At 36.4% G+C, this 26,832-nt stretch overlaps 1 protein-coding gene across 1 annotated transcript in view; it reads left to right on the top strand.

The window, feature by feature from the left end:
• Positions 1–26,832, top strand: part of csmd2 (CUB and Sushi multiple domains 2) — a 967,861-nt gene that overhangs the window by 754,398 nt on the left and 186,631 nt on the right. Inside the window, exons 28-29 of the mRNA XM_039739491.1 lie at positions 16,778–16,980; positions 17,201–17,392. Coding sequence (XP_039595425.1) covers positions 16,778–16,980; positions 17,201–17,392 — 395 coding nt within the window. The remainder of the gene's footprint in view (positions 1–16,777; positions 16,981–17,200; positions 17,393–26,832) is intronic.

The following is a 26,832-nucleotide window of genomic DNA, read 5'->3' on the forward strand; positions in this document are numbered from 1 at the left end:
TGGTATGGATTACAGTACATCCTGAACAAGAAGAGAGAAGTTCCATACTACGATGTTAAATGACAAGGTGCATCTTGACAATGTTTTAATTATCCATCGCTAAAGAAAAATAAGCCACAATATTTCAATTTAACAAAAAGTCTTCATTGGCATTAATGTTGATCCAGAACTTTAACAGTAACGTCTCAAATCCCCTATTACCTTGAAAACCGCCCCTCTTTCTCTTACCTATGTCATAAATCAATCCCAAACTGCTTAGTTCGTGCCAAACAAGAGTTAGGCCATGTCTGGTGACATTTTGGTGACCAAAAGTTAGGAGACATATTAGCAGCTTTATTGCTTACAGAGATCATCAATTGTCTTATCAGTAACAACCTATCTTCAAAATCCAGGACACTCCCTTAACAAAAACATGGCATAAGTCACATCTCCTGTGGATTTATTTTATTGGTATCTTCTTATATAATATCCTACCGTGGCTGTCCGTTTGTCTGTCTAGGATTTTAAATCACCTGTAGCTTGCAAACCATTTGACCTATTGACCTGAAATTTGGTACACATATATTATGCGACTTCTACTGTCCGCTTTCGGGGTGATATTTTTTATTACTCTTATTTTTATTTTATTTTATTGTAGAGTCAGCTGTCAGCAGTGCATGCGTATGGGTGCCGTTCTATTCCCTACCAACTTCGCCATCACTTCCTCTACCTCTTAATATCTTAAATCATTCTTGAGGCATATTGAAGACTTAAGTGCCAGTTTAAGTGAAAAATTAAGGAAAACATACTAAGCAATTACAACACAAAAACTGACTTAATCAGTTTTAACGTGAAACAATGCCGATGTAGGAAGAGAAGAAGTGGGTCGCTAGGGTGGAGAAAAGAAGAGCTGCCCACGAAACAGCACGCGCATCAACCTCTGAGCAAATGAATGCTTAATGTACAGGGTATGAAAATTATAAGTCAAATGTATTCACTTCATGTTATTGTGCAGTACGCTGTTACTGGTAATATAATAAGTAAGGACCTATAATGAGGCAGATTTGGCTTCAACTGACAAGAAAATAAAGCAGTATGTAACTACTGAAAATACATGAAGCCCCATTCATTACTTATCGTTAAACAATAAGGTATATTTTGCTAGTGTTAGGATTTAAAGCTAAAAAAGAAAAATACAAACCCTGAATAGAGACATATATCAACATAAATACAATGCAAATGGAGCATATATTCATCTGAAACATCTTTGTATTTTCTCAAATGAATTCTATCAGAGTGTTGTGGTGATCAGAATCTAAGCCAAGAGCATGAAATGCAAGGCCAGAAGCAACCCAAACACACACACGCTTATCACTGGACCAATTTAGTATGGCCTGTCAACTAGAATTTTGAAGGTGAGGGTGTATATTTGGTTTGCAGTGTGTTTCATATATCCCCTATACTAATAAAAGGCAAAGCCCTCACTGACTCACTGACTGACTCACTCACTCATCACTAATTCTCCAACTTCCCGTGTAGGTAGAAGGCTGAAATTTGTCAGGCTCATTCCTTACAGCTGACTTACAAAAGTTAAGCAGGTTTCATTTAGAAATTCTATGCATAACGGTCATAACGGTCGACAACATCTGCCATGTTAAACTTTCTTATTTATGGCCCCATCTTCACGAAATTTGGTAGGCGGCTTCCCTGTGCTAACCGAAACTGATGTACATACTTATATCGGTGGTATGACGCCACTGTCGGCCGCCATATTGAACTTTCCAACGGTCTTTGTTACCTATGGGCCCATCTTCAAGAAATTTGGTACGCAGGTTCCCAACGCTAACTGAATCCTACTTACGTACATATATACGTCCATAGCCTGCAGCTCGGTCGCCATGTGAGGCAGCGTTGGGTCCCCCATCCCCACGCCTCCCACGTTGTTCGCTGCCTGCCTATATAAGGCCGTCCGTTTCTCCAGTCTCTTCATTCCCTTCCTTGCTTCACCACAATATTCACGTCTCCCTGCAGATAACTGCAGCCTTTTTATTTAATCCACAGCTTCTCCGCTGTTTTATTGTTCGTTTATTACGATTATAGTTACTGTATAGGTATTTTAGACTTAGTTTACATTGTTCAGGTACCCATTTCCTTTATCGCTCCAACTGTACCCCCATTAACATGTCTATCGAGGTGATCACCATCGATCAAAGAACTGTCACTTACCGAGTGGTTTCCATGCCCGGAGATACCACCTACCTTTTCCATTCTCTGTGTTACATATTGCACAGCCATATCAGGTTCACTCTTGATATCCGGAGAAACATTGTGTCTTATGTATAGAATGACTGGGACAGGTTCAAGGTGTGGACTGATGATGGCACAGGAGATAATCATACTACACAGGAGCACTATACGAGTGAAATGCTTAAGCCCTTCACCTATGGTTCTGCATGTGAGTTGATGGCTGCCGCTGAATTGTTTGGTTGTCGCTTTCAAGTGTTCCGAAATGGCCAAATATTTTACACCTTTCGACAACTGCCAATGCCTCTTAAACATCTTAGATTCACAGGTGATGATTTGAGTAGTGGACACTTTGATGTTTATAAATGTTTAAACATTTCAAATGCTGTATGCGAAGTTATCGATGAAACCGGTTGTATGCTTACAACGCTTGACAAATGCAGAATGTCACTTCAACACAACAAGTCCTGCAAATACTAACGTAATTGAAACAAACCATGAAACTCATAAAGATTATGACAGCCACAATCCAAGCTGTGAGAGTTGAGGCAAGATTGATTTTCACATGGCCAACTGTACATTGCATGCTCAAGGGTAAGCTCAGCGCACAGCTTGGTCATATTACAACTGGAGGGCCGAACTGACAACGTGGCATACAAAGAGATTCTTAACAAATAATTATTGGTATATTTTCCCTCAAGTTTAAAAAGGTTTACTTTTCTTCTTAATACAAATTTTAAGTTTGTACTTCACCGCTGCGAAGCACGGTATTTTGCTAGAAGATAACAAGGCTGAGCCCAATGGTGTTCATTGTCTATTGTTCTTATGGAGAGTTTCTAAAGAAACACTCTCTTTGCAATTTAGGGTTAATTTCACATTGGTTGCTGACTCATCAGTCTTCACAAAGCTATTTATTCTATGTCATGCTGGCTTTTTATAATGTTGCAAAGTCTTGCTGGGCTGACTTTATAACCTGGCCATTATGTCTGACAGTGTTCACTGCACAATTAATGATAAAGTCTACAGGGAACATTTAGTTTCTTCTATATCTATATTCTAGAAAAAGTCATTAAAATTATTATTATTCTTAATTAGGCATATTTGAGTATATTTTTATTGCCTTACATTTCCTTGATTATCACAATTCATGGATTGTTACGGAGTGCAGCAAACTAACAACCTTGACTTCTTTAGAGCCATTCTACACTGAACACAACCCAAAAGCATGTTACAAGTATGGGGAGAGAGAGAAATACTGTGCATATTAAATTTGTTGCATTTCTTCATTTGGAGCCCAGCCAGGTTAAATAATTTGCACATGGTCCCACAGACAGGCAGAAGGGAAAATTGAACTGATATTCTTAGGCATTAAAGTTTACCACCATAGCCACTGCCTGGCCAGAAATGATGCAGTTGAAATGTAGATGTGAGATTTTTGAGCCCCTTTGAGATCATCCTCAAGTGGGCTGCCCACCAAAATGCGGTTGATGGCGTCTTTGTCAAGGATTGCTTGTCCATCGCCAAGGCAACCACAGGTTCACGGCACCACTGTGGCAACTACAAGTTCTTAACTTCCTCACATAACACGTCTGTCACCCAATGGTTGTTGCAGGGAACATTATAACCAGGCCACTGACCTGGCCCAGTCGCTTTTTGTTTGCTGTGCCTTTGTGTATTGAAGTGGTAGCTCCAATTTGAATAAACACCTTGACTGTTCCTGTTTTGATTGGAATAAAGTTGGTTTTCTGGAATCCTTTGGACGTAGCATCTTTTCTCAGGTTCAACACAGTGACTCACGTGTCATAGCAGATAGAGTTAAAATGAAAAGATTTAATACTATAGAACAGGGGTGCCCACACTTTTTCGGCTTGCGAGCTACTTTTAAAATGACCAGGTCGAAATGATCTACCTACATTAAAAATTCTCTCTCTCTCTCTCTCTCTCTCTCTCTCTCTCTCTCTCTCTATCTATCTATATATATATCTATATATATATCTATATATATATATATATATATATATATATATATATATATATATACACAAAGTATATAGCATTTGAAGTCTGAATCACAATCTGATTGTATGGGTGGTTACCTCCCAGGTGACGTGGGTGGTTGGTCTGCAAGTCGGCAGACATCCGCCATGGGTGTCCCCTCAGTTGCGAGAAGCAGATCATAGAATTTTAAATAGTTATCTGTCAAATAATGCAAAGAGTACTCGACACTTGTTTCGCCCTATTTTGGGCTCATCAGGTGTACACATTCCACTGCACCCCTCATCGGAGATCGAACCTCAGAGGTCAGACAAACGCACTTCGATTGTGACACTGTGAGAAAAAAAATCCTCTTCCAATTTCACATCCAGCCCATACCCTCCCCAAACAATTTTTTTTTAAATCCCTTCTTTAGTCGATATAAATTGGAAGGCTAACTAGATTACAGCCAGAGTTTTGCAGTAGCTTGCGCATTTGATCGTGCGTGCGGAATGACCAGTGTGTTACAAGAAAAGAGATCTCAGACTGGCCTGTATGTCAATCAAGTGGCAAATGCCATAGGAAGGATATATGATAGACTAATGTTTAAAAAAGTTCTTTTGAATGCAACGCGATCTACCTGCACTTACTTTGCGATCTACCGGTCGATTGCGATCGACGCATTGGGCACCCCTACTATAGAATGTTCTGCAAGTGCACTAGATGGTCAACAAGCTCTTGGAATAACACAGAAAAAAAATCTTAAACCTTTTCTGGTTCAGATCTTAGCTTTGTTGTTGGGTTGGTATTTTGTTTTTATCAAAAAATCTTTTGATCTTTATGCATATCAGATTCCTGCCTGCCAAAAGACCATTCTTTACTTTGTCCCAGCTTTTGCTGAATTCTGTTGTTTTTAGTTATTCAAAGAAACAGATGATTTTTCTCAACAGCATTTGTATAAGAATTCATAGCACTAAGATCACATGGTATGTGCAACTGCTTTGTATAATAACATACACTTATATTAAAACAGTGATTATTATTTCACCAAGTAAAATTTTGCATATGGAGTTTTACTTGGTCTTTACTCAATCTGTGCCCCATCGTCCAGTAATTCCTGAAGCCCATCATACTTAGTCCTAATACTCTCTTTGTGGGAATTGCCTAGCGTAATTTGTAAATTTTGCTGAATATGTAATTTCATACTATCCATTTCTATAGCCAACCAGTCTTCCCACTATATCTGTGTCTATCTAACCACTGTAGTTTTTTCTTTTGCTATTTGCAGTGTATTTATTATGCAAAATGTTTATCTTTGCTGTGTCTGGGCAATTTCTCACCATGAATTTGTGCATATTTAGCTAGCTCTGTGTGCTTTTAAATTTGGATATAATAGGTGCAGGTATTGACAAATTCTTTTACGCAACTGTTTATTGAAAACTGGCCTGTTTTCTTGTTTAGTGTATGCTGTGGAAGCCAGCCCTGGACACAGACAGACAGACAACTTGATGTCTACCAAAAGCACACGTTTATTTACACAGTTCTTAGACAAAGCACACGGTGCCCCTGCACCAATCACCCTTTTGAGTCGTTCAACAGGTCCTTCACCGCCTCCACTCCTCTCCACCGAGCTCTGTCTTCTTCCTCCCGATTGCAGCCCCCGAATGGAGTGAGGCGGCCCCTTTTATTCAGCCCCAGATGTGCTCCAGGTGCCTGATGACTGACTTTCAGCAGCACTCCCCAGTGTGGCGGAAGTGCTGCCCTTGCACCCGGAAGCACTCCGGGCATAAACCATCCCTGGTTTATCAGCACTTCCTTGAGTACCCAGCAAAAAGAAGTGCTGCTCTCCTGGTTCCTCCTTCCTCCAGGCATCCTGGCGGGGCACGGCTCCTGGCCGTCTATCCCAATGCGTACAGGTACATATAGGACCACACAGGGTCGCCAACACAAAGATCCACACACCATGACTGCTTTTGATATTTATGTCACTTGCACCCTAGAGACAATGTGCAACTATCCCTTGCTACATTTACTATAGTGGGTTATACATCTGGTTACAAAAACGTGCAATTTTCAACAGACCTTCAGAGCCCATATCATTTATGACTGTAATACTGCAATGTAGTGAACAAGCATCTATTTGACACACAAATTCAAATAAATTTGCTTTATGCCCCTCACTCCTGACCAACCCACAGTTATACTGTGCCTTTATAAACCCAAAGTTTATCTTTCCACCTGTTTTGAGTCAAAAATAATGCAGGCAAATTTAAGCAACACAGGGCTGAGTCATCTAATAGCAAAATGGTGTAACAAGTATTGGTGCAAAATTACTGCATATATGATTAAAGAATTTTTCTGGCATTTTAGTGAAATTAAATAATGAGGTGTTTTTCAGCATGATCAATTAGAACCAAAGTGATCCGAGTTCAAGACCACTTTGGTGCAATGGCTTAATTTGCTCATGTGGTACTTTAAACTACATTTTATACTTCTATACAGCACAGGACAAACATCTTGAGATCACAGTGTTCGGCTTTCTTTGTAGATATTAATACATTGTTTGAAATATTGTGAGTTTTTTTTTTTACTTTTTTTTGACATTTTTTTTTACATTGGCTATAAATGTAACTAAAAGTCAGACAACAGATTTAAGAAATACAGTTTTTTTTGTTGTACTTCCTAGTTCCACACAAGATATATTTGACATCAACAACAACAATTTATTTTTCTAAAGAAGGATACAAGGAATGCCTCAGCATTAGCTACCTAAGAAGACAAGAAAAAACTCCCAAAAAAAACCCTTGTAGGAAAAAAAAATGGAAGAAATCTTGGGAAGGAGAGAGACCCCCTTTCAGGTTTCTTCCAGGTGTTTTTGAATTAACTGAATGGTAGAAATGGATTAGTTTGAACAAGAAAGGAACTGGCAGTGTCAGAATCACTTCTTCTTGGAACCAGTAAATTGTTTAGTATTTCACTGTTGGATAAAGCATCTGTGTGAAAAGTGAAGAATAGGTTCATTCTAAAATTAGCATCTAAATTCTAAGAAAATTAAAAAAGAACTTTAGTTTCCTAGAAGTTCAAGTTCACATTATCTTGTTGATCCTTGCAGAATTTCCGTTCACTAATAGGGTATCTGTTTAAGGGCAAGCATATGTTTTTATGCAGAGTTTTAACTCATTTAAACAGTTAATTAGTGAAAAAGACATAAGAAATGTTATTAGGCTTGACTGATAAATACACTCAACTCATACAGTATCTTTTCAATTGATAGGCTATTTTTGTATATATGGTATGAAAGACAGGGAGCGCTTTGAAGCTCCAAACCCCAGACATAAAAGACACACAGTGTCACAGGTTCAAACAATGGATTTCATTCTTCCACATACCTTCCAATTAATGCAGAATATAAATGGACAGTAAATCCTTCCTTTTCTCTCTTCTTCTCCCAGCTCCTCTTCCTCTTGTGGCGTTCTTTGCCTCTTGACTCCCACTCCCTGAGGGAAGGCAAGGCAGAGCAGTTTCCTTTAAACCAGATCCCGGAAGTATCTCTGGTGTATGTCCACTGTCCGATGGAAGTACTTCTGGGTCAGGTGGAAGTCTCCAGGAGACAGGGATGTATCCTCCCTGCAGCTTTCCCTGGTGGTCAGCATGGTATACAACAGGGCTATAGTATGGGGCTATATGTCTGGGGGTTGAAAAGAACGGCAGCAACATGAGAATGCTGTCCTAGCGTGTTTATCTTTCTGGCCTCCCCTCCTGGCAGTGGATCAGTTTTTGATCTGGTCAGGACACCAGATAATCCCTGATGACACTTACAATGGAAACAGTGCATCAGTCAGCTTGACAAATTGCAACCCTATATCCCATGTTTACTCCACCTTGTGATGAACCATCAAAGCTATTTTTTTATTTATAATAAAGGGCAAAAACTGACTTAAACCCCACATTGGTATTATCATTTAGTGACTGCAGAGCTCTCAGACTCTTCTAATACTTTCTCTAAACCTCAGGGTCCTCAGATCTTATTTAAACCCTTACATCTATTCGTCCATTTCCTAATCTGCTTATACAGTTCAGGGTCACAGGGAGCCCAGGAGCATTGATAGAAAGTGTTATCCACAGGGACACCAGTCCATCACAGGACAATTACCTAAACCCTTCCCTTAGATTAAGTAATAATGTTGAGGCACTTTAAGTGCAGCCAAAATGATCTTTATGACTGTGTCATAATTTTGAAAGGGGTGAGACTTATGGAAAGATGCTCCTACAAGCAAGAAGCTTTCTTTTCATTATTTGATAGGATATAAATATAATTTACAGCAAAAATTAAGCTACTGTGACTGTGGGGCTTTTAAGTGTGTCTTATTAAAGCTCTATTGATTTTTAAACTCATTCCTTCCTGCATATTTCCTCCCAAATGGCCTCTGCACTATTAGAAATATGGCTTGCTCCATTCAGCAAAGTCTTACTCATCTACTTGAGCCCAATAAATCTAGAACCTTCTAAACCTTTATCCTTTGCCATTGCTTTAATACACAGAATAATGCAGCGTAAGATAAAACAAAAAAGATTCCAGCTTCTCTTGAAATTCAAAAACTGAGTGTCATTTTAGGCATTAACTAATAATGAAAACTGGCCTTTTTATGTGTGGCATACCTAAGGTTTTTCACATTGTAGGTTTTAATACATAACTAATTAAATGAAAGGATTTTAGATTGGGCCAAATGACCATGACCAAATCATTAATCATTTCCTCCTAATTTATTAAACTGATTGAGTGAAGATGTTTTGATTCAGATCGCAATCAATGTAATGTATGTGCCCTAACACAGAAAGGTGACACTTGCCATTAAGTGATCAGAACATAGAAGATTAGATTCCAGTTAGAAGAAGGGTAAAGCTCCACGAGAGGAAGAATTATTAGGTCTGAGGTATGGGATTTCCTGTAAATGGCCAATTCTAAAGACCAATATTAGTATGTCTCCGGCAAAGTCAGACCATGGTTTATTATCTTATTATATGGTAAAGTCCTCAAAGATGTATTCTCATCGGTTCTAGGCTACATAGCAATTTAAGGGGAACAAATACGTGTGCTTAAGACTGCAAGAGACCAGCAAACTTTACTCATTATATTACATGGGAGGCCACCAGAGATGACGGAAATCTTTAGGGTCCCTCCATCCTGTGAAGAAATTACATTAATTAAGTGGTGATATGCCAAAAAAAGGACAATGGGCACTGTACTGTTTAGAAAGTAGAATTTGAATTGTGACTATTACCTGCACCTCACATCTCTGTGTTGCTACTTATAGGCTAATAAGTCTCTATGTTCTGTACATCACCATGTAATTTTTTTCCAACTATGGTGTATTTTTTGAGAATACTATTATTTTGAAAAGCCCTGCAGATGGAACTATTCCTTTGAAGTTTTCTGTGTGTGTGTGATTTGTGTGTCTTATTAGGCTACTATTTGGTTTGTCATGTGGTGGGCGCGGCAATGCGCTGTATCAGCATGTGCTCCTAACCTCTCTCTCTATATGTATATAAAGATAGTGCTTGTTATGTTAGTCATCTTGGTAGATCTGTTCTGTGTCATCTACATTATTCAATGACAACACTATAATAGTATAATTCTCTTTTAAATGGTATGTTACCCAGGATAAAACGCTACTAACATGCATATTTAATCATTTAATAACTCTACATTGTACATGTGTATGGGTATGCCATTCATAAGGACTTGCATCCCACCCAAAACTAGTTTGGGGTAATTTGCTTGATGCTGCTTAGAAACATACTGGCTTTCATACAAATGAAGACACTAACTATTATATATCGATCAGCCACAGCATTAAAACCCCTAACAAGTGAAGTGAATAAAATTGATAAACTCATTACAATGGGACCTGTCAAGAGATGTGATATATTAAGCAGCAAATGAACAATCACTTCTTGAAGGTAATGTGTTAGAAGTAGGAAAAATCGGCAAGTGTAAGACTGAATCTCAGTATCTGCGAAACGACGGGTCTTGTGGGGTGTTTCTGGCATGCTGTGGTTAGTACCTATTTAAAAATATTCCAAAGAAGGACAACATTTATATTTTTTTTTAAAATGTATATACTGTGACACAATAAGACACCAAACATAATAAAGTTTTGGGCTTGCCACCCATATAATATGTCGTGGCTGCAAAAAGGATGAATTCTCAAAGAGAGTTGTTCACAAGACTGAGTCCAAAACAGAACTCATTAAACAAAGGCGGCTTTAAAGGCCCGTATAGGAAGTGACATCATCCTGGGGACCGGAACCTGAAGTGGTGTCATCATAGGGGCCGGAACCAGAAATGATGTCATCTAATGCGCCTTAACCAGAAGCAACGTCATCGGGATCGGCAGTGATGTCATCAAAGGCACAGGAACTTGGCGGGATTGCTGAGGAACTGAGAAAGACAGTCAGTGCACCCCGCCGCCCCCTGGTCTGATGTGGTATTACAATTATTTGAGACCTTTAGCTGTCTCCTACTCGCATGTGTCTGACAATACTTTTCCCTATTATCTGCCCAGGGTTTAGAGTAAAATGTTTTCTTTCCATTTATATTCTTGAGTCCCTGAATAAATATCAGATTTCAAGGTGGAGCACCCGATAACGGTAAAAAGACAGAGTAATGTTTAAAACTGAAATACTAAATAGACTGATATTAAAATAGTAACGATACCAATTATGTTATTCAAAATCATTCACGAGTCTTTCCTTCTAGTTAGTTAGCAGTGCTAATTTTTCATCTGGCATTTGATTGCATAGTATTTCAAAATGCATTCATTCTTAGTTCTTGACAAATTAATCATGCTTTCTGGGTTCAGCTGAATAACATTTTATTTTAACAAATTTATTCACCCCTTACCTGAACCACCATTAATTAAATTTAACTACACATAAATATGCATTCATGCACATACCAAGTTTTGTATATATTGCTGAAAAAACATTTCTATTGTTGTATGGTAAGTTACTTAAACAATTGGAAACTAAAATATTTGTAGTGAACAAGGTATGTTAACAAGTAAATTTGACAGGCATACAAATATCAAATGAAACTTTGTGACAGATGTAAAATAAAGGGATACAGCAATACATGTAATTCCTAAGCTTTATATTTCATTTGTTTGTGTTCATTACTTTAAAATAAAAAATAGTGCTTGAGTAGGCTGGAAGTGTATTCTGGTTTAATGACAAAACTGTCATCTTTTCAAACCAAGCTCCAGAGACCTGAATCCAGCAAAACCCCTCTAGCATTAAATAAACTATTCAATATACTGTAAATATGTATTAGTACAAGCATGCTGCATAAGGGTATTTGTTTAAATATTTCATTTTATATTGTTTACGATCTGTAGAGCTATATCATTATAAAATTCTATTTATTACTTTTTGTTTTCTGACATGTTTCTAATATAAAGATGATGGCATAATGCAAATTCAAATTTATAGTGTGGCAAGCATCCTGGAAACTTTAAACATTTGAAAGTAATGAATAGGGGTGAGAACTATTAGCTGAGTCAATTTTTACAGGGAACAGATAACACATTAGGAAAGTTTATTGGCTTTTGGAATGTGTTGCCAATACTGTTGACCATGTTTTTTTCTGTTTTGCTTGTGATTTCCTATTCATAGTGTACTCTGTGTTCTTGTAATCTCTGGCATTACATTTCACGTAAAAGCTAATTTGAAGTTTCTGTATGAATTAGACCGTCTATTAATAAAGTGTAGATGTTTACATTTAGATCCCTGAACCCCAGTTCTTGGAGTACTGTAATGCCATCTGACTGCTCAACACTATAACATCTTTTAAGTTGTATTGATTTGTTCAAATCATATGAACTTTCTTTTTTAATCTTATTTTAAACTTCTTTGATGGTATTTTAAAAATAAAGAGCTGAATTACATAGGGCATGTGATGTTTCTGTCAGTGGCCTGGCACACTCTTAAAATTAATAACTCCTTAATGGCGTTTTACTGGGGTGTGTGTTTCCTTTTATAGCCATTGCTTGAAAGAGAACCGTTTAATTCTGAGAAGGGTTGTTTGCATATTAAATTAGTTCTCTGGGCTTTAAAGGGGTATCTAATTTGCAGATAAAAAAGAAATATTGATTTATAGTAACTTACCTAGCAGTATACCAACAGATGTTGTAAACCTTGACTGAGTCCATATTATTATATAGCAAGTATCCTTTTAAAACTGGCAACCCATTGGTATTTCACATATTTGTTATCATCCGTTCATTTTGTTGTCTGTTATGGATTTAGATGAAATGAGAAGTCAAGCAAAATGACACATTTTATTGGCTAACTAAAAAGATTACAATATGAAGAAGGGGCCTGAGCAGCCTCAAAAGCTTGCCTATTGTAATCTTTTTAGTTAGCCAAAAAAAGGTGTCATTTTGCTTGACTTCTTATTGCATCCATAATGGGTAACACAGTACAGCACCCTACTACTACAGATTTAAATAAATAAAGGTTCTTTTATGAACCAAAAATGGTTCCCTTATGGCATCGTCCACAAGAACCATTTTGACAACTTTATTTTAATGCTAACAAAATCTGTGTACTCCTAGACAGTTCAGACTGTGTTGATACATTTTTTCCTGTAATCAAATGTGTGTTAGAGAAAATTCTTTTAAGCAATAGTTGAGATCACCATTCTAATGTTTCCAAGATGGACAATCTTTATTACCCTAAGCCTAAGGGAGCCCACCATATACGATCAGCTTGATTCTCCAAGCTAGACAATATTTAATATGGGAGATATTTAGCTTATAAAGCCAGGATAATTTTGCATATCAGTTAAAAAAATACATTAGGTTACACCAATCAACATACAAATAAATAGTATAATCCATAACACACCCTATGTCTTTGTAGACCTAAAGGTCCCAAAATAGTTTGAAAGATGAAAAGTCTTTGGCAAACTTCTAATCATTAAATAGCGACTTACGTATAATACTATAGTTAAAAAGTTTAAATGTCATTTATGTCAGATGATTGCTGGGGTATATTACAGCTTGCCTTTCAACTCTGCTCTCTGGATAAGCAAGTTGGGAAAACAGATAGATATATGGATGGATGATTTCATCATCTCCATGGTAAATGTCCTGGAAATAGATGGTAAAGAAAGCCTTAGCTTAACAGGAAAGCACACACAAAGACTCTCACAAGCTCACACAAAAAGTTTTTCCTAACGATGTGCTATAAAAGAAATATTTAAAACAGGTTGATGGATGTGGTGAGAGAGGACATGCAGGTGATGGGTGTAACAGAACAAGATGCAGAGGACAGAAAGATATGGAAGAAGATGATCCACTGTGGTGACCCCTAATGGGAGCAGCCAAAAGAAGAAGAAGATGATTGCAAGTCTTGTATGAGCATTGCATTCAAATTTTCAGTATCTCTTATGCATCAAGTATTCCTGTGACCTAAATTGAATTGTTCTCTGGATTAAGCTGTATAAAAGCGATCAAGTAATCTTGCTGTGGGTTACAATGTTTCTGTTATTGAATATGGGAACTGCCTTCACTTTTACCCATTACATTTTGCTTGTTATCTTAGCCTTGTCAAGCTTAACCAGTCAATCTTAAACTTATTTTATGAAGAGTTGGCATTTATATGCTTTTATAGTTATGCCTGTGGTAAGTTTCTCTTAGGCCATTTGGCCTATCACTTAAAATAATCTGCATAATTGATGCTTGGCGCTTGCTAGAAAGCATTCTGTTAAATACTGTAAGAAACTAAGCACATACATTTAAGTGAAATATACTATATATACTGTATTCTTACTAAGTATGCAGTGTTACCAATATTGATATTTGGGTCATCTTCTAAAAAAATCTTATTGATACAACTTTTGAAATAAACAGCAATAACATTTATTACAAAACAAGTAGGTCAACACAAGATCTTAAAAACTTACAATCAAATGTAAAATAATGGAAGTTAAATAGAATAAAATAGAATTAGAAATAAATGAGTAAATGAATAAATTCACAAATGAAATAACTAAAATAATAAATAAGAAAAAATAAATATGCCCGTATATAATACAGCTAGATAAGTATCAGATAATGTGCAGTTCTTAAATGTGAATTAAATTGTTAAATTTGGTTTTTGAGTCTCTGATAATTTCAACGATATGTCTGATGCTAATGTCAGATTGCCAGAAAGAACAGAAAAACTCCAGCCTGTGAGATGCTGGTGTAAAAAAATCTACATGGGTTCCAAGGCCCAAAGACTGCCTAGCCTGCAATGAGCTTTCTATAGAACATAAATGGGTTATTTATTATTTTGCTGTTTCATCCTAGAAGATTCAATGCTATGGCTCTTACTATCAGTTGAAATATCCTGATTCCTTCAAACGTCACAGGCGACTTCAAAGTACTTTAATCAGATGACAGTGGTACAAAATTCAAGAGTAAAAAACTGGAAAAGAAGGACAAGAATAGTAAAGAATAACAATGATTGCAAATCCAAGAAATATCTGAGGTTACAGTACTTGCAGTATATAATCTATTATGAGTGGAGCTAAAAAGCAGCTATGAAAAAAGCAAAATTAAAAAAGAGGGTTTTTAAGATTATTTAAAATGTTCCACAGTATCAGTCTACCGTATCTCTATTGGTAAAGTGCTCCAGATTTTCCAAAGGGCCACCTCACCACTTATTTTATCCCTACCTCTTGAAATAATAAGCAAAACACTGTTAGAAGATGCTAAGGTTACTATTGGAAATATACGGGGACATCCACTCCAAAATATAAGAAGAAGCAAGCATCTTCAGTGCTTTATATAGCATTCATCCATCAATCCATCCATTATCCAACCCGCTATATCCTAACTACAGGGTCGCGCATTCATAGCATTTTAAAATTTATCCTAAAGGACACAGGTAATCAATGTAATGATCCTTTAATAGCCATATGTTAGTCAGTTATGTTAAAATGTTTTCCTATATAGTAATGCATAGTCAATGGAAGGTTCTATTATAACCCCAACAAGCTAACTTGTAAAGGGAATATTCTGATTATTTCTTGTCATTCTGACTAGAGAGAATGTAGAATGATCTTCCTTGCATTTGGGAAGTAATGGAGGTTAAACAATTTCAAACTGTACTGAACTTACTGAACATATCGAATGGCCTGAAGTGAAGCCTACATAAATTTGTAATAGAAAAGTAGCACAACGTTTAAGTATTGAACGTAATTGATATTTCACACGATAAAGGTAAGATTGTAATGAAACAGACAAGAAACTGCTTTTCCTTTTTTTTTGTCATTTATAAATTTATTTCTGAATTTTGTGATTTTTGTTTTAATTTTCACAACTTTTTTTTAAAACAAACTTTATTGGAACATAGAATTGCTTTTGTTACTCTTTTGATTCATGCTGTATCCTACATAACCAGCTCAGTAGCTGCTCGATTTGGGAACCCGGAAAAGACACAGCAACAGATGCTAAAACAGATGAGATGTGCTCTGAATTTCTTTGAAGATTCTTGCTGCTACATTCTGAACTAACTTCAACTGTTTGATGTTGTTCTTAGGTAGTCCTTTTAAGAGTGTAATAAAGCAATTTAGTTAGCTAAAAGTCTAATTATTGCAGGGCTCCTTAAATGAAAAACACAGTCCTAGTAATACGGTTGCTATGCATTTTTAAGTTAACCATAAGATAATGGATTAGATATTTTTATTTTGAAAGAATGGTGCAAAATGTTTGGCCAACAGTAAATTAATATTTATATCACCATTAATGATGTGCATCAACATCGCCATCACTACATATTCTACAAAGCGGATGAGATTACAGAACAATATGGCATATAGTCATACATAGTAACAGATTGAAACCACCCTTGAGGATTCTTAATTAAATTGATTGTTGGATGCACCAAATGAAACATCCTCAAGGCTGTGCAGTGCATCAAAAAATACTTTGAATTACCCTTGTTTAAAGTTGCTTGAAACTTTCACTTATTGCTCCTCTTGTTATTCCAGATGACTTAAGGTCATTAATGCATGACCTATAGTAAGAAGTGAAAAATTATTTTTATGCAAACTCAAGATTGCTAATTATAAAATTTAAATAAAAAATTATTTTTAAAAAGAGTTAATCTATTTAATGGACTTGCATTTAATTAGCACTTCACGGTGGCTTTATTCACGCCAGCCTTTGAATGTTTCAAGAAGATTAAATAAGAGCCACATAGCTGTTCTAGCAGAAGGCTTTGTTTATTTTGTTTCAGAAAGGAAAGTATCTTATAGATCTCTAACATTACCAGAATAATTTATGAGTGGAGTAAACCATTTTTGTATTGTATATATTACAAGCAGATTTGATGTTGCAATAAAAACAAATATAACCTAAATTTGCTGGTTTTAACAGTTCTATTGGTCTCTCAGGATGTCATTTGTGTTGGTGAGAATTCAGCATTATTTAATCATACCAAAAAGTGCTGTTTTTAAAATCATGAAACCAATTTTGTGGTTAGAGTTAGTTTTTAAGGTTATTTTTCGCTCTTCTCTTTACCACTACAGGCTGCACTTCCTAGTGTTTCACACGGAGGAGGTCCATGATGTTCTGAAGATATGGGATGGTCCACAGGACAGTGGAATTCTTCTGAGAGATCTGAGTGGCTCAGTCCTTCCTCCTGATATTCATAGCACTTTTAACTCGGTCACCTTGCAGTTCAATACTGACTTTTTCACCAGCAAACAAGGCTTTGCACTGCAGTTTTCAGGTAACACAAAACATTTATCCTTTTAAATAATTGAAATGACTGTTTCTTGTCCTGCAAAATCATGAAGATAATCTTTGAAACACTTTTTATGTATAGAGTTCATATCATTTAATTTAAATTGGTCCTCCATCGTTCAAATATTGAATTATCCTTTAGACTCAAGTTTAGACCGTGCTCTAATTAAATTAAAAAAAAAAAAAAAAACCTTAATCTTTTTCAGTATCTACAGCCACCTCCTGCAATGACCCCGGAACACCAATTAATGGTACACGCAGTGGGGACAGCCGGCAACCAGATGACTATGTCGTATTCCACTGTGACCCCGGGTATCTGTTACAGGGGGCTTCCAAGATCACATGTGTGGAAATTGACAACCGCTTCTTTTGGCAACCTGACCCACCAAATTGTATAGGTAATCATTTTTTTTTTCATTTCTTAAGTGCCAAGTGTTTCTCAGTGACTACATCCTACACACCTGTCCCTTTGACTTTGTTGTTTCCTAATCAGAAAACAGCAATAATACATTTTTATGTGTATTTGCTTAGCAGATACTTTTATCCAAAGCAACTTATTAAAGAGGTCAACATACAGTAATCAAGCAAACATCAGTCTGGGGAACTGTTTGGGAAACAAGTGTTACAGGACAAGAGTAAAAATTTGGTCATCACAAGTGAAGAGCTCAGAACAATATATAAGCGAATAACAAGTCATAGGTTACAACATCTAGACAGAAATTTGCCAAATAAAAGTTTTCATATGCTTCTTAAACACATTGAGGAAGTCATAATTTCCAATGCAGGTGGGCAGCTCGTTCGATCAGTCAGGAGCTACACATGAAATGAGTTTGGACTGAGATTTGATACCCTGCAGTTGTGGCAGGGCCAGGCACCATTCAACAGCAGACCCTAGTGCATAGGATCTCAGAAGTCTCTCCATATATATATTTATATACAGTATACAGCATATGTAATGTAGGTGCTGACCCATTGACTACTCAGAAGGATTTGAACTTAATACATGCCACTACAGGAAGCGACCAGAACTGAGGAGTGATATGTGGCTGAATTTTGAATTAGCTACAGTGGCACATGCTGGTACTCCTACAGGCAGAAAGTTGTTGTAGTCGAAATGTGACAAGACTAAAGCCTGGACTGGGAGTTGTGCTGCATATTGTACAGAGTGGATCTGTAAGACTGAGAGACCATAGCTACATAGTTCCTGAAGGACACTTGGCCATCGATCACCACCCCAAAAATATATACCAACTAGGCAAGTACTGGCAATAATGAGCTAAGCTAAACAGATATTTGGTGCTAAAAATAGAATGTACCACATTATTTCATGCAGTTTTTAATTACAAAGTCACACTTTTCTTGTACTGAATCAAGTTTCTGGTTTGGTCAGTGGCTGAGTTGAGTTTATATGTCCTCGTATGTCTGCATGGCTTTTTCATTCTGGGTGTGTTTGTTAAGTTAGTTGGTGACTCAAACCTGGTTCAGTGTAAGATTGGGAATAAGTTTGCCCTGTAATTGATCTGTCTATGATTAATTATTGACTTGTATGTGATAATGGGAGAAGAGGCCTTTGCACCCTTAGATTCTGCATTGGATTAAGGAAGTTTAAAAAAAAAAAAAAGAAAAAAGAAGGCATTAACAGATTTATGCAGTAAGATGGCTAAAAACAGAAATGCTGCTAATAACGTAAATGTGAAGAAAATATATGGGTTAATTTGAATCAATCTTGCTCACATTTCTTTGCAGTCTAGAACAGTTTATGTATCTTTCACAATTCTTCTATGTTAACAACATCCACATTCATAAAAATACATGTTATACTCATTACAGACATTTCTAATAAATATAAATGCAGTCCTCTTTCATCTCCATAGCAAAGAATGGCTATGGCATTTCATACAGCATGTTTTCAGCCTAACAATAGGAATAGCTATATAATGTTTTTGATGGATTCACAGATACAGATTCAGTGCATAAGCTGTAGACTTTGTGTGTGCTGCTGGTGAGAGCTAATTCATTTATTTTTTTTGGTACTGGAAACAATACAGAGATATATCTGTGTTTCCTTATCTTGTAAAAACTTGGCTGTTTTCAGGTTTGCTGCAAGCATTATCAAAACACCACACAACTCCAGCACATGCTACACACAACTGCTGAAGCTTCATGTTTTACCCCACAATACCCTGGAAGGGTACTATGCGGTCCATGACTATAGCGTAGCTCTGAATCTGCCACTCTTCTTTATTCAAAGTTTAAAGTTGTGCTTTTCTATTTATTTGATCAAAGAAAGTTTATTATAATGCAAAAATACATTTGTGGTTGTTTTTGAGGCACCAGTTTGGTCATTGCTCCAAATATTTAAAGAGAAAGAAAAAGTGGTCCTGTGAAGTTGACTTATTCATTTAGTCACATGATACTGTATGTTTCTATACACAATGATTTCTGCTAATGCATTTTTTAGAAATACCACTGAAAAGAGAATTAGAGTAATCCATTTATAAAGTAATAAGGGAAATGGAAAGAGAGGTAAGGTTAGACTGAAAATGTTATGTAGAATTTGAAATTTAATTTGAACTGCAGTCGAGATGTGAGACTTGCAGCTAAAGCTTCTATCAAGCAAGACCCTAAGGCTGGTCACAGAACAGGACACAAATATTATGTGGAATCTGAGGGCAAACCAGGGAGCTTAATGGGATTTCTTGGTGATCCCTCTAGAACCAGTTCGGTTTTATTGCTGTTCTTTTGTTATTCATGCATTGGTTATCCATAAGGCAGTCAATACGCTTATCTATCACGTAAGAATATCAAGGAATTTCCAGCACATAGAGAGCTGAATTTGATCACCATGTAATATTGCTTAGAATTGGAAGAAAAGCAGGGTGAAACAGCCTGGAGAGAAAGGAAGAGGGAATGGACTTTATGAGGCATCCTTTATCAAAATAGCATTGTCATCAAAAGAAACAAACAGCTTAGTTATGATGTGAATAAAACCATTTTATAGATATATTTCTTTGAATTCTTTTCTTCTTATTTCTCTTTTGAATGATTATTTTACCATCTTTAAACAGTAACATTAAGGTTATGAAATGTAGCCAAATGTACAATGTTTGCTAGGCAGTGGTTAATATATTTTTTTAAATATTTTTCAGCTTCATGCTACATTTTGCCCATGGAGTCTCTATAATGTCACTGAAAACAATTTGCAATTCCATTAATTGTTACTACAGGCCAACCTATCAATATCAGTTTTTTTTTTTTTTCTTTCTTAGTCAAAATTGTTCTTATGCTCCCAAGAAGACAATAAATACCAGTGGATTTGTTGCTAATGTTTCAAGAAATGCCTCTCACGAGCTGTGTCAGAGTGATTAGTGTATTTAAATTCAGTTAATTTGGTCTTGTAAGCATTCAGTGATACAAGGTATGAGATATATCTGTCACATCCAAGATGGGATGCCAAAACTAGGACGAGATACGGATTTTCATTTTTAAACAAAGTTCATAAGTTGACAAAAGTACATAAAAATAAACCTTTACTTTCTCTGTTTTTGTGGTTTCTACCTAGAGAAGAAATATTTTTCAAAAACCCAAATGGCCTTGCTATAATAAACAAAATAATACAGTTTATTCTTAACAAAGGATCATAGAAAACGGATATTTGCATTTATATACAGTATACAGATGCAGGACGGTCAACAAACCAAACAAAACAAAAATCTAAGTGTGATTTTCTTTCTTCCTTTCCCTTATAAAGTGGCCTAAATATATTAATTCTCCTTTCTATTTTTTTTTTTGTAAAGAATTGACCAAGGATAAGTTATCAATGTGTGACTTGTAATGAGAAGTCAAGAAAAATGACACCTTTTATTGGCTAACTAAAAAGATTATAATATGCAAGCTTTTGATGCAACTTAGGCCCCTTCTTCAGGCATGCCATCTGGGGCTTAGGTTGCCTTGAGAGCTTTCATATTGTAATCTTTTCAGTTAGCCAATAAAAGGTGTCATTCATTACATCCATAATGGCTAACACGGTACAACACCCAAGTACTACAGAAAGTGTGACTTTTAAATCTTTGGTTGGTTTTGAGTATATTAATAAGTTACATGAATGCATTTTTTCTCCGTTTCGCAGTGCCTAAAAGCTGAAAATTCAGCTTTAATACTGATTACTTTTTTAGTTACAGTAATGCAGATAACCTGAAATACATACAGTGTGCTGACATGTTTGGTAGTTTTAGCCTAATTAGGTTACAACCAAAATTGGTTTTAGAACCAAAAATATAAGCAATGATACTTAAAATTCTGTCTTTTTCAAATGATGGAGGCAGTGCTTTGTCTTTTCATCTTTAAGGCCCGTGGAGAGATAATGACTGCATTCTGTGTTTCTTTGTTTGGGTGCTTTCTCTTTCTGGTTTTGGCTGCACCCTTGATGTGGATGGGTGCACGGGAGCAGCAGTCTGAAGTTTGGCATGTTGATCCTGTCTTGGTAGAAAAAGATACATTTGCTAAGAGTTGGTAATCACATAATTTTTCTTCAATGAAATGAATGTGCTGCTTTTGTGTATAGTCTCTTTTGCTTGCCCCCCTCACTGTCTATTAGCAAGGCTGGAGTCAATGTGGCCTCCTGATCAGCTCTGTTATGGACTCTCTTCCATTCCAATGCTCTGGGGTAGAGGTGTCACTTAAGAATTTGTTGTGGACCACACCCTAGGAATTAGAGGGGGTGCTGACCCAGGATGAGTTAATGTTCATCCCCAGAACTGGGATGGGGCTGGGAGTGAGTGATTACATTGAGTTATAAAGGACCTTTATGTTGAATATTGGTCCACAGGTATGCTCAGAAAGGGTAGGTAAAGTTGAATTACAGCAATCAGTCCTTGTAACCAACATGTCTGAATGTCTGTTTTATACTTTGCAAGTGTGTAATTCAACTGCAATTGAGACAACCTTAATAGACAGTGTGACAGATTAAGGGGTTTTCTCGCACCCTTGTACCCTCGGACCACACGTCAGACACCAGATAAAAGTCCAAATAATTATTTATTATAATAATTATGTGCACAAAGCACGCTCCTCTCCACAATTCTCCAATAATAAATCACAAAAATACAATAAACCAATCCACCACTCCCAGACGCTTAGCCACCCTGCCTCCCAACTCAGCTCGCCGTCTGGGAGCTCCCACAGTCCTTTTATATCTCCCGACCCAGAAGTGTTCCCAATCCAACAGTCCACAAGTCCTTATTCCTTCCGCGTCAGGGTACACAATGTTTTTCTCACCCCGGAAGTCCGTCGCTCTTCCTATGACGAAAGTCCGGGTCATAGGGCACAAAGAACTCTTCGGCCCTCCCTGCAGCTCCCTCTCGTGGCCCCCATGGCATCCAGCAGGGCGGTGCATAAAAACTCCATCGTCCATGATGCCCTGCTGGTCTTCTGGGGACCTCCATGCTGCAAGGAGGGCTCCACCTGGCGGCTTGGGGGTATTGACCAGGATAAACAGCCGGCCATCCTCCACAACAGGTAGATGCAAACCTTGCATATCAAGAAGCCCACTTTCTTAGTTCCACAGAGAAGCTTATTCTTTGGTTTGCCAAAAAGATTTTCTTAGTTGATGGTATTTTATGTGCCTTGTCAATAATAAAAAAGAAAGCAGTGCCTTGGTAATAGTAAGATGATCACTATACTGATTTTTACATTCTGTTGTTGCTATTTTACATTCAGGTTATCAGCAGTTTTTTTGTGTCATTTTATGTTTACTGCATAGGTGAGAGTCTGCTTACAGTATTTTATGACTTAGTTGCAGGCTCCTGCATCCTGATTTTTTCTTATTTTTGAATAAGAGGAAGTCAGTAGTTGTTAGTAAGAAACTGGTCAGTCTAAAAGACATGTACTGTACATTGCTAACTTGCATTACATTTACCTACCATTAGTTAAATGTGGATGGCATAGTGGTGCAGTAGTTAGCACTGCTAAAACCCAGTTCTGGAGTCCTGACTCTTTTGGCTCTGTATATGTTTGCATGTCCGCCATGTGTTCATGTGTATTTTTTTTCCAGGCACTCCAGTTTTCTTCCCAAAGTATGAGTTTGTAATTTGACTTGTATTTATTTATTCTCCTGGTCTCTTTTTAATCCATCTGCTCTGCAGAACACTAATGAATTGAAAGTGAGCCATCTGACAATATAGCTATTTTATTTTACATTACATGGTAGAATATTGTGATCAGCTATGTGAAAAGCTGCACTTTAGCTTAAAATCTTTGTATGTTTTGCAATTGTATCATTTTGTACATCCAATGTTAGAACATCGTGACGACACAAATTGAACAATTTTTACAGTGTAAAGAGCAAGAGCAAAATTGAAAATTCTCATAAAAATAAATCTAATAGTGAAAGTTATACACTATAAAGTTAAGTGTAACCAAAAAGGTAATTTAAAAATAAGAAAAAAAATTGTTTTTCTATAAACACTGGCATATTCAATTTGAACTCTTGCTCTTACATTATATCAAGAAAATAGTACATCCCAGCATACTTTATTTTTCAAGAACATTTGCTTCTAAATTAGATCTTTTAAATAATGACTAAGGAATTTTTATGTCAATGGGTTCAGAAGCAATGCTGATCTCTAAAGGTGTAAAAATTATATTTATTTTATAATTTGCAAATATTGTAAGAGAGCTTTTCAAAAATGTAGTCGGAATTAGTTCTATAATATATATTACAAATTTCTATGATGAAACTAAATATATATTCCAGCTCTGTCTTCAATATAATAAATAAATATGCTCAGGGTGTGGCATGTCATAATCCAATAGTCTAGTTGTACTTTGTACTTTCGTTAATTTCGACCATCCCTTGATCATTCGACAGCAGTGCAGGACAGTTCACACCATTGAAACCTGTCCCTTGCCAGGCCTGTAAAATGCACTAGCCAAGTCTTATTATAGTTCTTTCTGCTCAAGCCAAATAGGATAATAATACAATTTTTGCCTGATTTTTGAAGTTGTCGCTTCATTGTTAGGCAAACTCCCCCTCTAGGTCTTTTCCATACGAATTTTATGCTAGTTCTAGAGAGAAGGTAACTGATTAATATGTATAGCTTTGAGTAATATACTGTTATTTATTATTTTAAAAAATCCACAAAATTTTTATTTAATTCCTTTTCCTTTTTTTGTACTTGTGGATTATTGTTATTTTCCCCTATTAATCTGGAATGTCATGTTCTATGCAGAGTTCTTATATACCGCTGAGCGCCCTTGGTTCATGGAAATAAATAAACGTGTGATTTTGTTGTTGATCATTTCCATTCTACAGTAGTTTTAGGTTTTCTAGTATAAGAGAGTGTAAGGTACTACCTGACCATGGCCAATTCTGTTTTACTCTGTTTACTTTTGCTTTGAGAGGAACTACTTCAGTACAATACAAGTTGTAGTTACTTTTGTGCTGACCTGCAGTGAAAACACAGCTAAGATTAGAGGTTTTCATAATTACAGTAATCCTAAAGAAGATATTATTATTTTGGCACTACATGGTTCATTTTATCATTATTTGTATTTTTGTAAATTTATTGCATTTGGTAATCTGTCTTGTATGATGGATCCCAAATTTCTAGTTGTAGTTAGTTCAACAATAGAGTGTTAAAAAATCATATAGCCATTTAAAAACAGCAAATTTATCCTTTAAGCTCTAACTTTGTAATTTTTACAAAAGTTGTGACTTTATAATGTGCACAAAAACTATACCTCAATGAGTTGCAAAATTACTTTTCATATATTAAAAAAAAGCCCTTAGCCAATGGTGTAAAATGTGCCAAAGAACTTGATAATTAAATATGAGAAGGAGTAATAATTAATTCAGCTCAATTTGAGTCAGCAGGCAAATCAATATGTACTGACAAAATTAAACTCCACCAGGGAAATCCTCGATGGGTTTCATTTACAACCAAAAAATCAATATGCTTCTGTTGTTGGCTCGTAACAGGGATATGGGCACTGCTCTGTGTCTTTATAGCCTACTGCTTCATCACTGCTTGTCTGTCTTCTCAAAAGTAGGAGAGAATTATAAAGAACTTATCCCATTTCGCCCACATGCTGTCAAAGCTGCGTGCTCACAGCCGAAAGCAGGGCCCTCTACTAATCTTGGCTGCCAAGCAAACTCTTCTTGATCAACAAAGATGAAAGGCCTAGACTATAAACTAAACATCTCCAGCCCTTCCTGTGTTGTGATTTTTATGTCACTCCATGTAAATGTCACTCCAACCCTGATTCACAGTGATCTGCCCAAATATCACCCAATTGTTTTCATTATGAAGAGAAAATACCACACAAATCAAAACTGCATTGTTTTTAAATGCAATTTTAGACATTATAATTATTCATATTTTTATGTAGTCTCACAATGCCCCAAATATCAAAAGTTTTCACATTGCCTGTAATTGACAGCCATTGAAAAATAATTTTTATTTTCTAATTTCATAAATAATTCTTTCTTTTGGAAACTATAATAATGGAAGGATATTGAGTAGTATCTCACAAAGATACCTCCCTAGATAGCTGCCTCTCATTATGCAATGGCTTCCGAAGGTTGTCTAACATGTAGTGCAAGCTAATTTGCTAATGCATCAATCTGCATGGGCATCGTCTCCCACACAGCTTTTCATTCTTTTTTTTTCCTCTCCAACATACATACATTCCAATACAAAGTGAACTTCCCAAGCCACTATTAACCCCATCCTTCTTTAAATTAATAAATAACATACATATGCTAATATGTCTGCTGGCTTAATCCAAGCTACAAGGTTTCAAGCAATAATCATATTGGAATGAAAGATAAAAGCAATGATATTTAGGTTTGTCAGGTTCCTGTTGAGATGGAGGCAATGCTTTGTTCTGATGTCTCCACTCTTCAGGGCCTGCAGAGGGGTTTATACTGGCACATGTGGAAGGAGAAGAATAAGTGTGCTTTGTGTTTCTTTTTCCAGATATTTTTTTCTCTGGCTTTGGTCATGCATTGTGGTGGATAGCTATAATTTAGTCGCAGCCTTTGTGGTTTCACATAATGATCCTTTTTTTGCTACAATAAAATATATCTGCTGAGAGTTGATGATCAGTCAACTCTTTACTTTAGCAATATAAAAGTTTTGCTTACACTTAGTGTAGTTTCTTCCAACTTGTGTACCTTTCTGTCCTTTAGCAAGGCTCAACTCCATGCAGCTCCATTATTCAGCTCTTTTATAAAATCCTTCCGCTGTTATGGTCTGCTACCAGATTTACCCTTAGAGGTAAGTTGTTCCTATAGCCTTTATTACAGTCCTCACCCTAGGCAACTGGGTATTCTGCAATGGAACAGAAGTTAAAACCAAGGTTTAGCTGTCACAGGAGCACAGAGCAGGCAGCTAGTGCTGTCCCTGAGTTACAAAGGAAGGAGTGGACATTTGGCCATTGCTTTCTTTTGTATATTATAAGCCAAACCCTTTGGTTAATATTTGGTGCAAACATTTACTCCACAAGGTTTCGAACATTGAAATAAGATCAAGGTGGTAAAGAGTACAAGAATGAGATATCCTGCCATGTCTGCTTTCAAAATGTTATTAATAAAAATTGCATGAAATGTTATAGCCACTCAAAAGATTGAGCTAATAATTATAGGAAGCTATGGAAACTTTATCAAACATTCAGTTTAGCATACATCTTGTCATTTTGAAATATGCTTAATTCAAAGCATGTTTGCAGAGTACATTTAGTATGTTTACTGGGTAATTATTAGAATACTGAAATTACTGTATTATTAACTGTTTCATCAAAAGTTTAACACATTTTTTGACTTGCATGATTCAAGCCA

The sequence above is a fragment of the Polypterus senegalus genome, chromosome 17 (assembly GCF_016835505.1).
Source record: "Polypterus senegalus isolate Bchr_013 chromosome 17, ASM1683550v1, whole genome shotgun sequence".
Lineage (NCBI taxonomy): Eukaryota > Metazoa > Chordata > Cladistia > Polypteriformes > Polypteridae > Polypterus > Polypterus senegalus.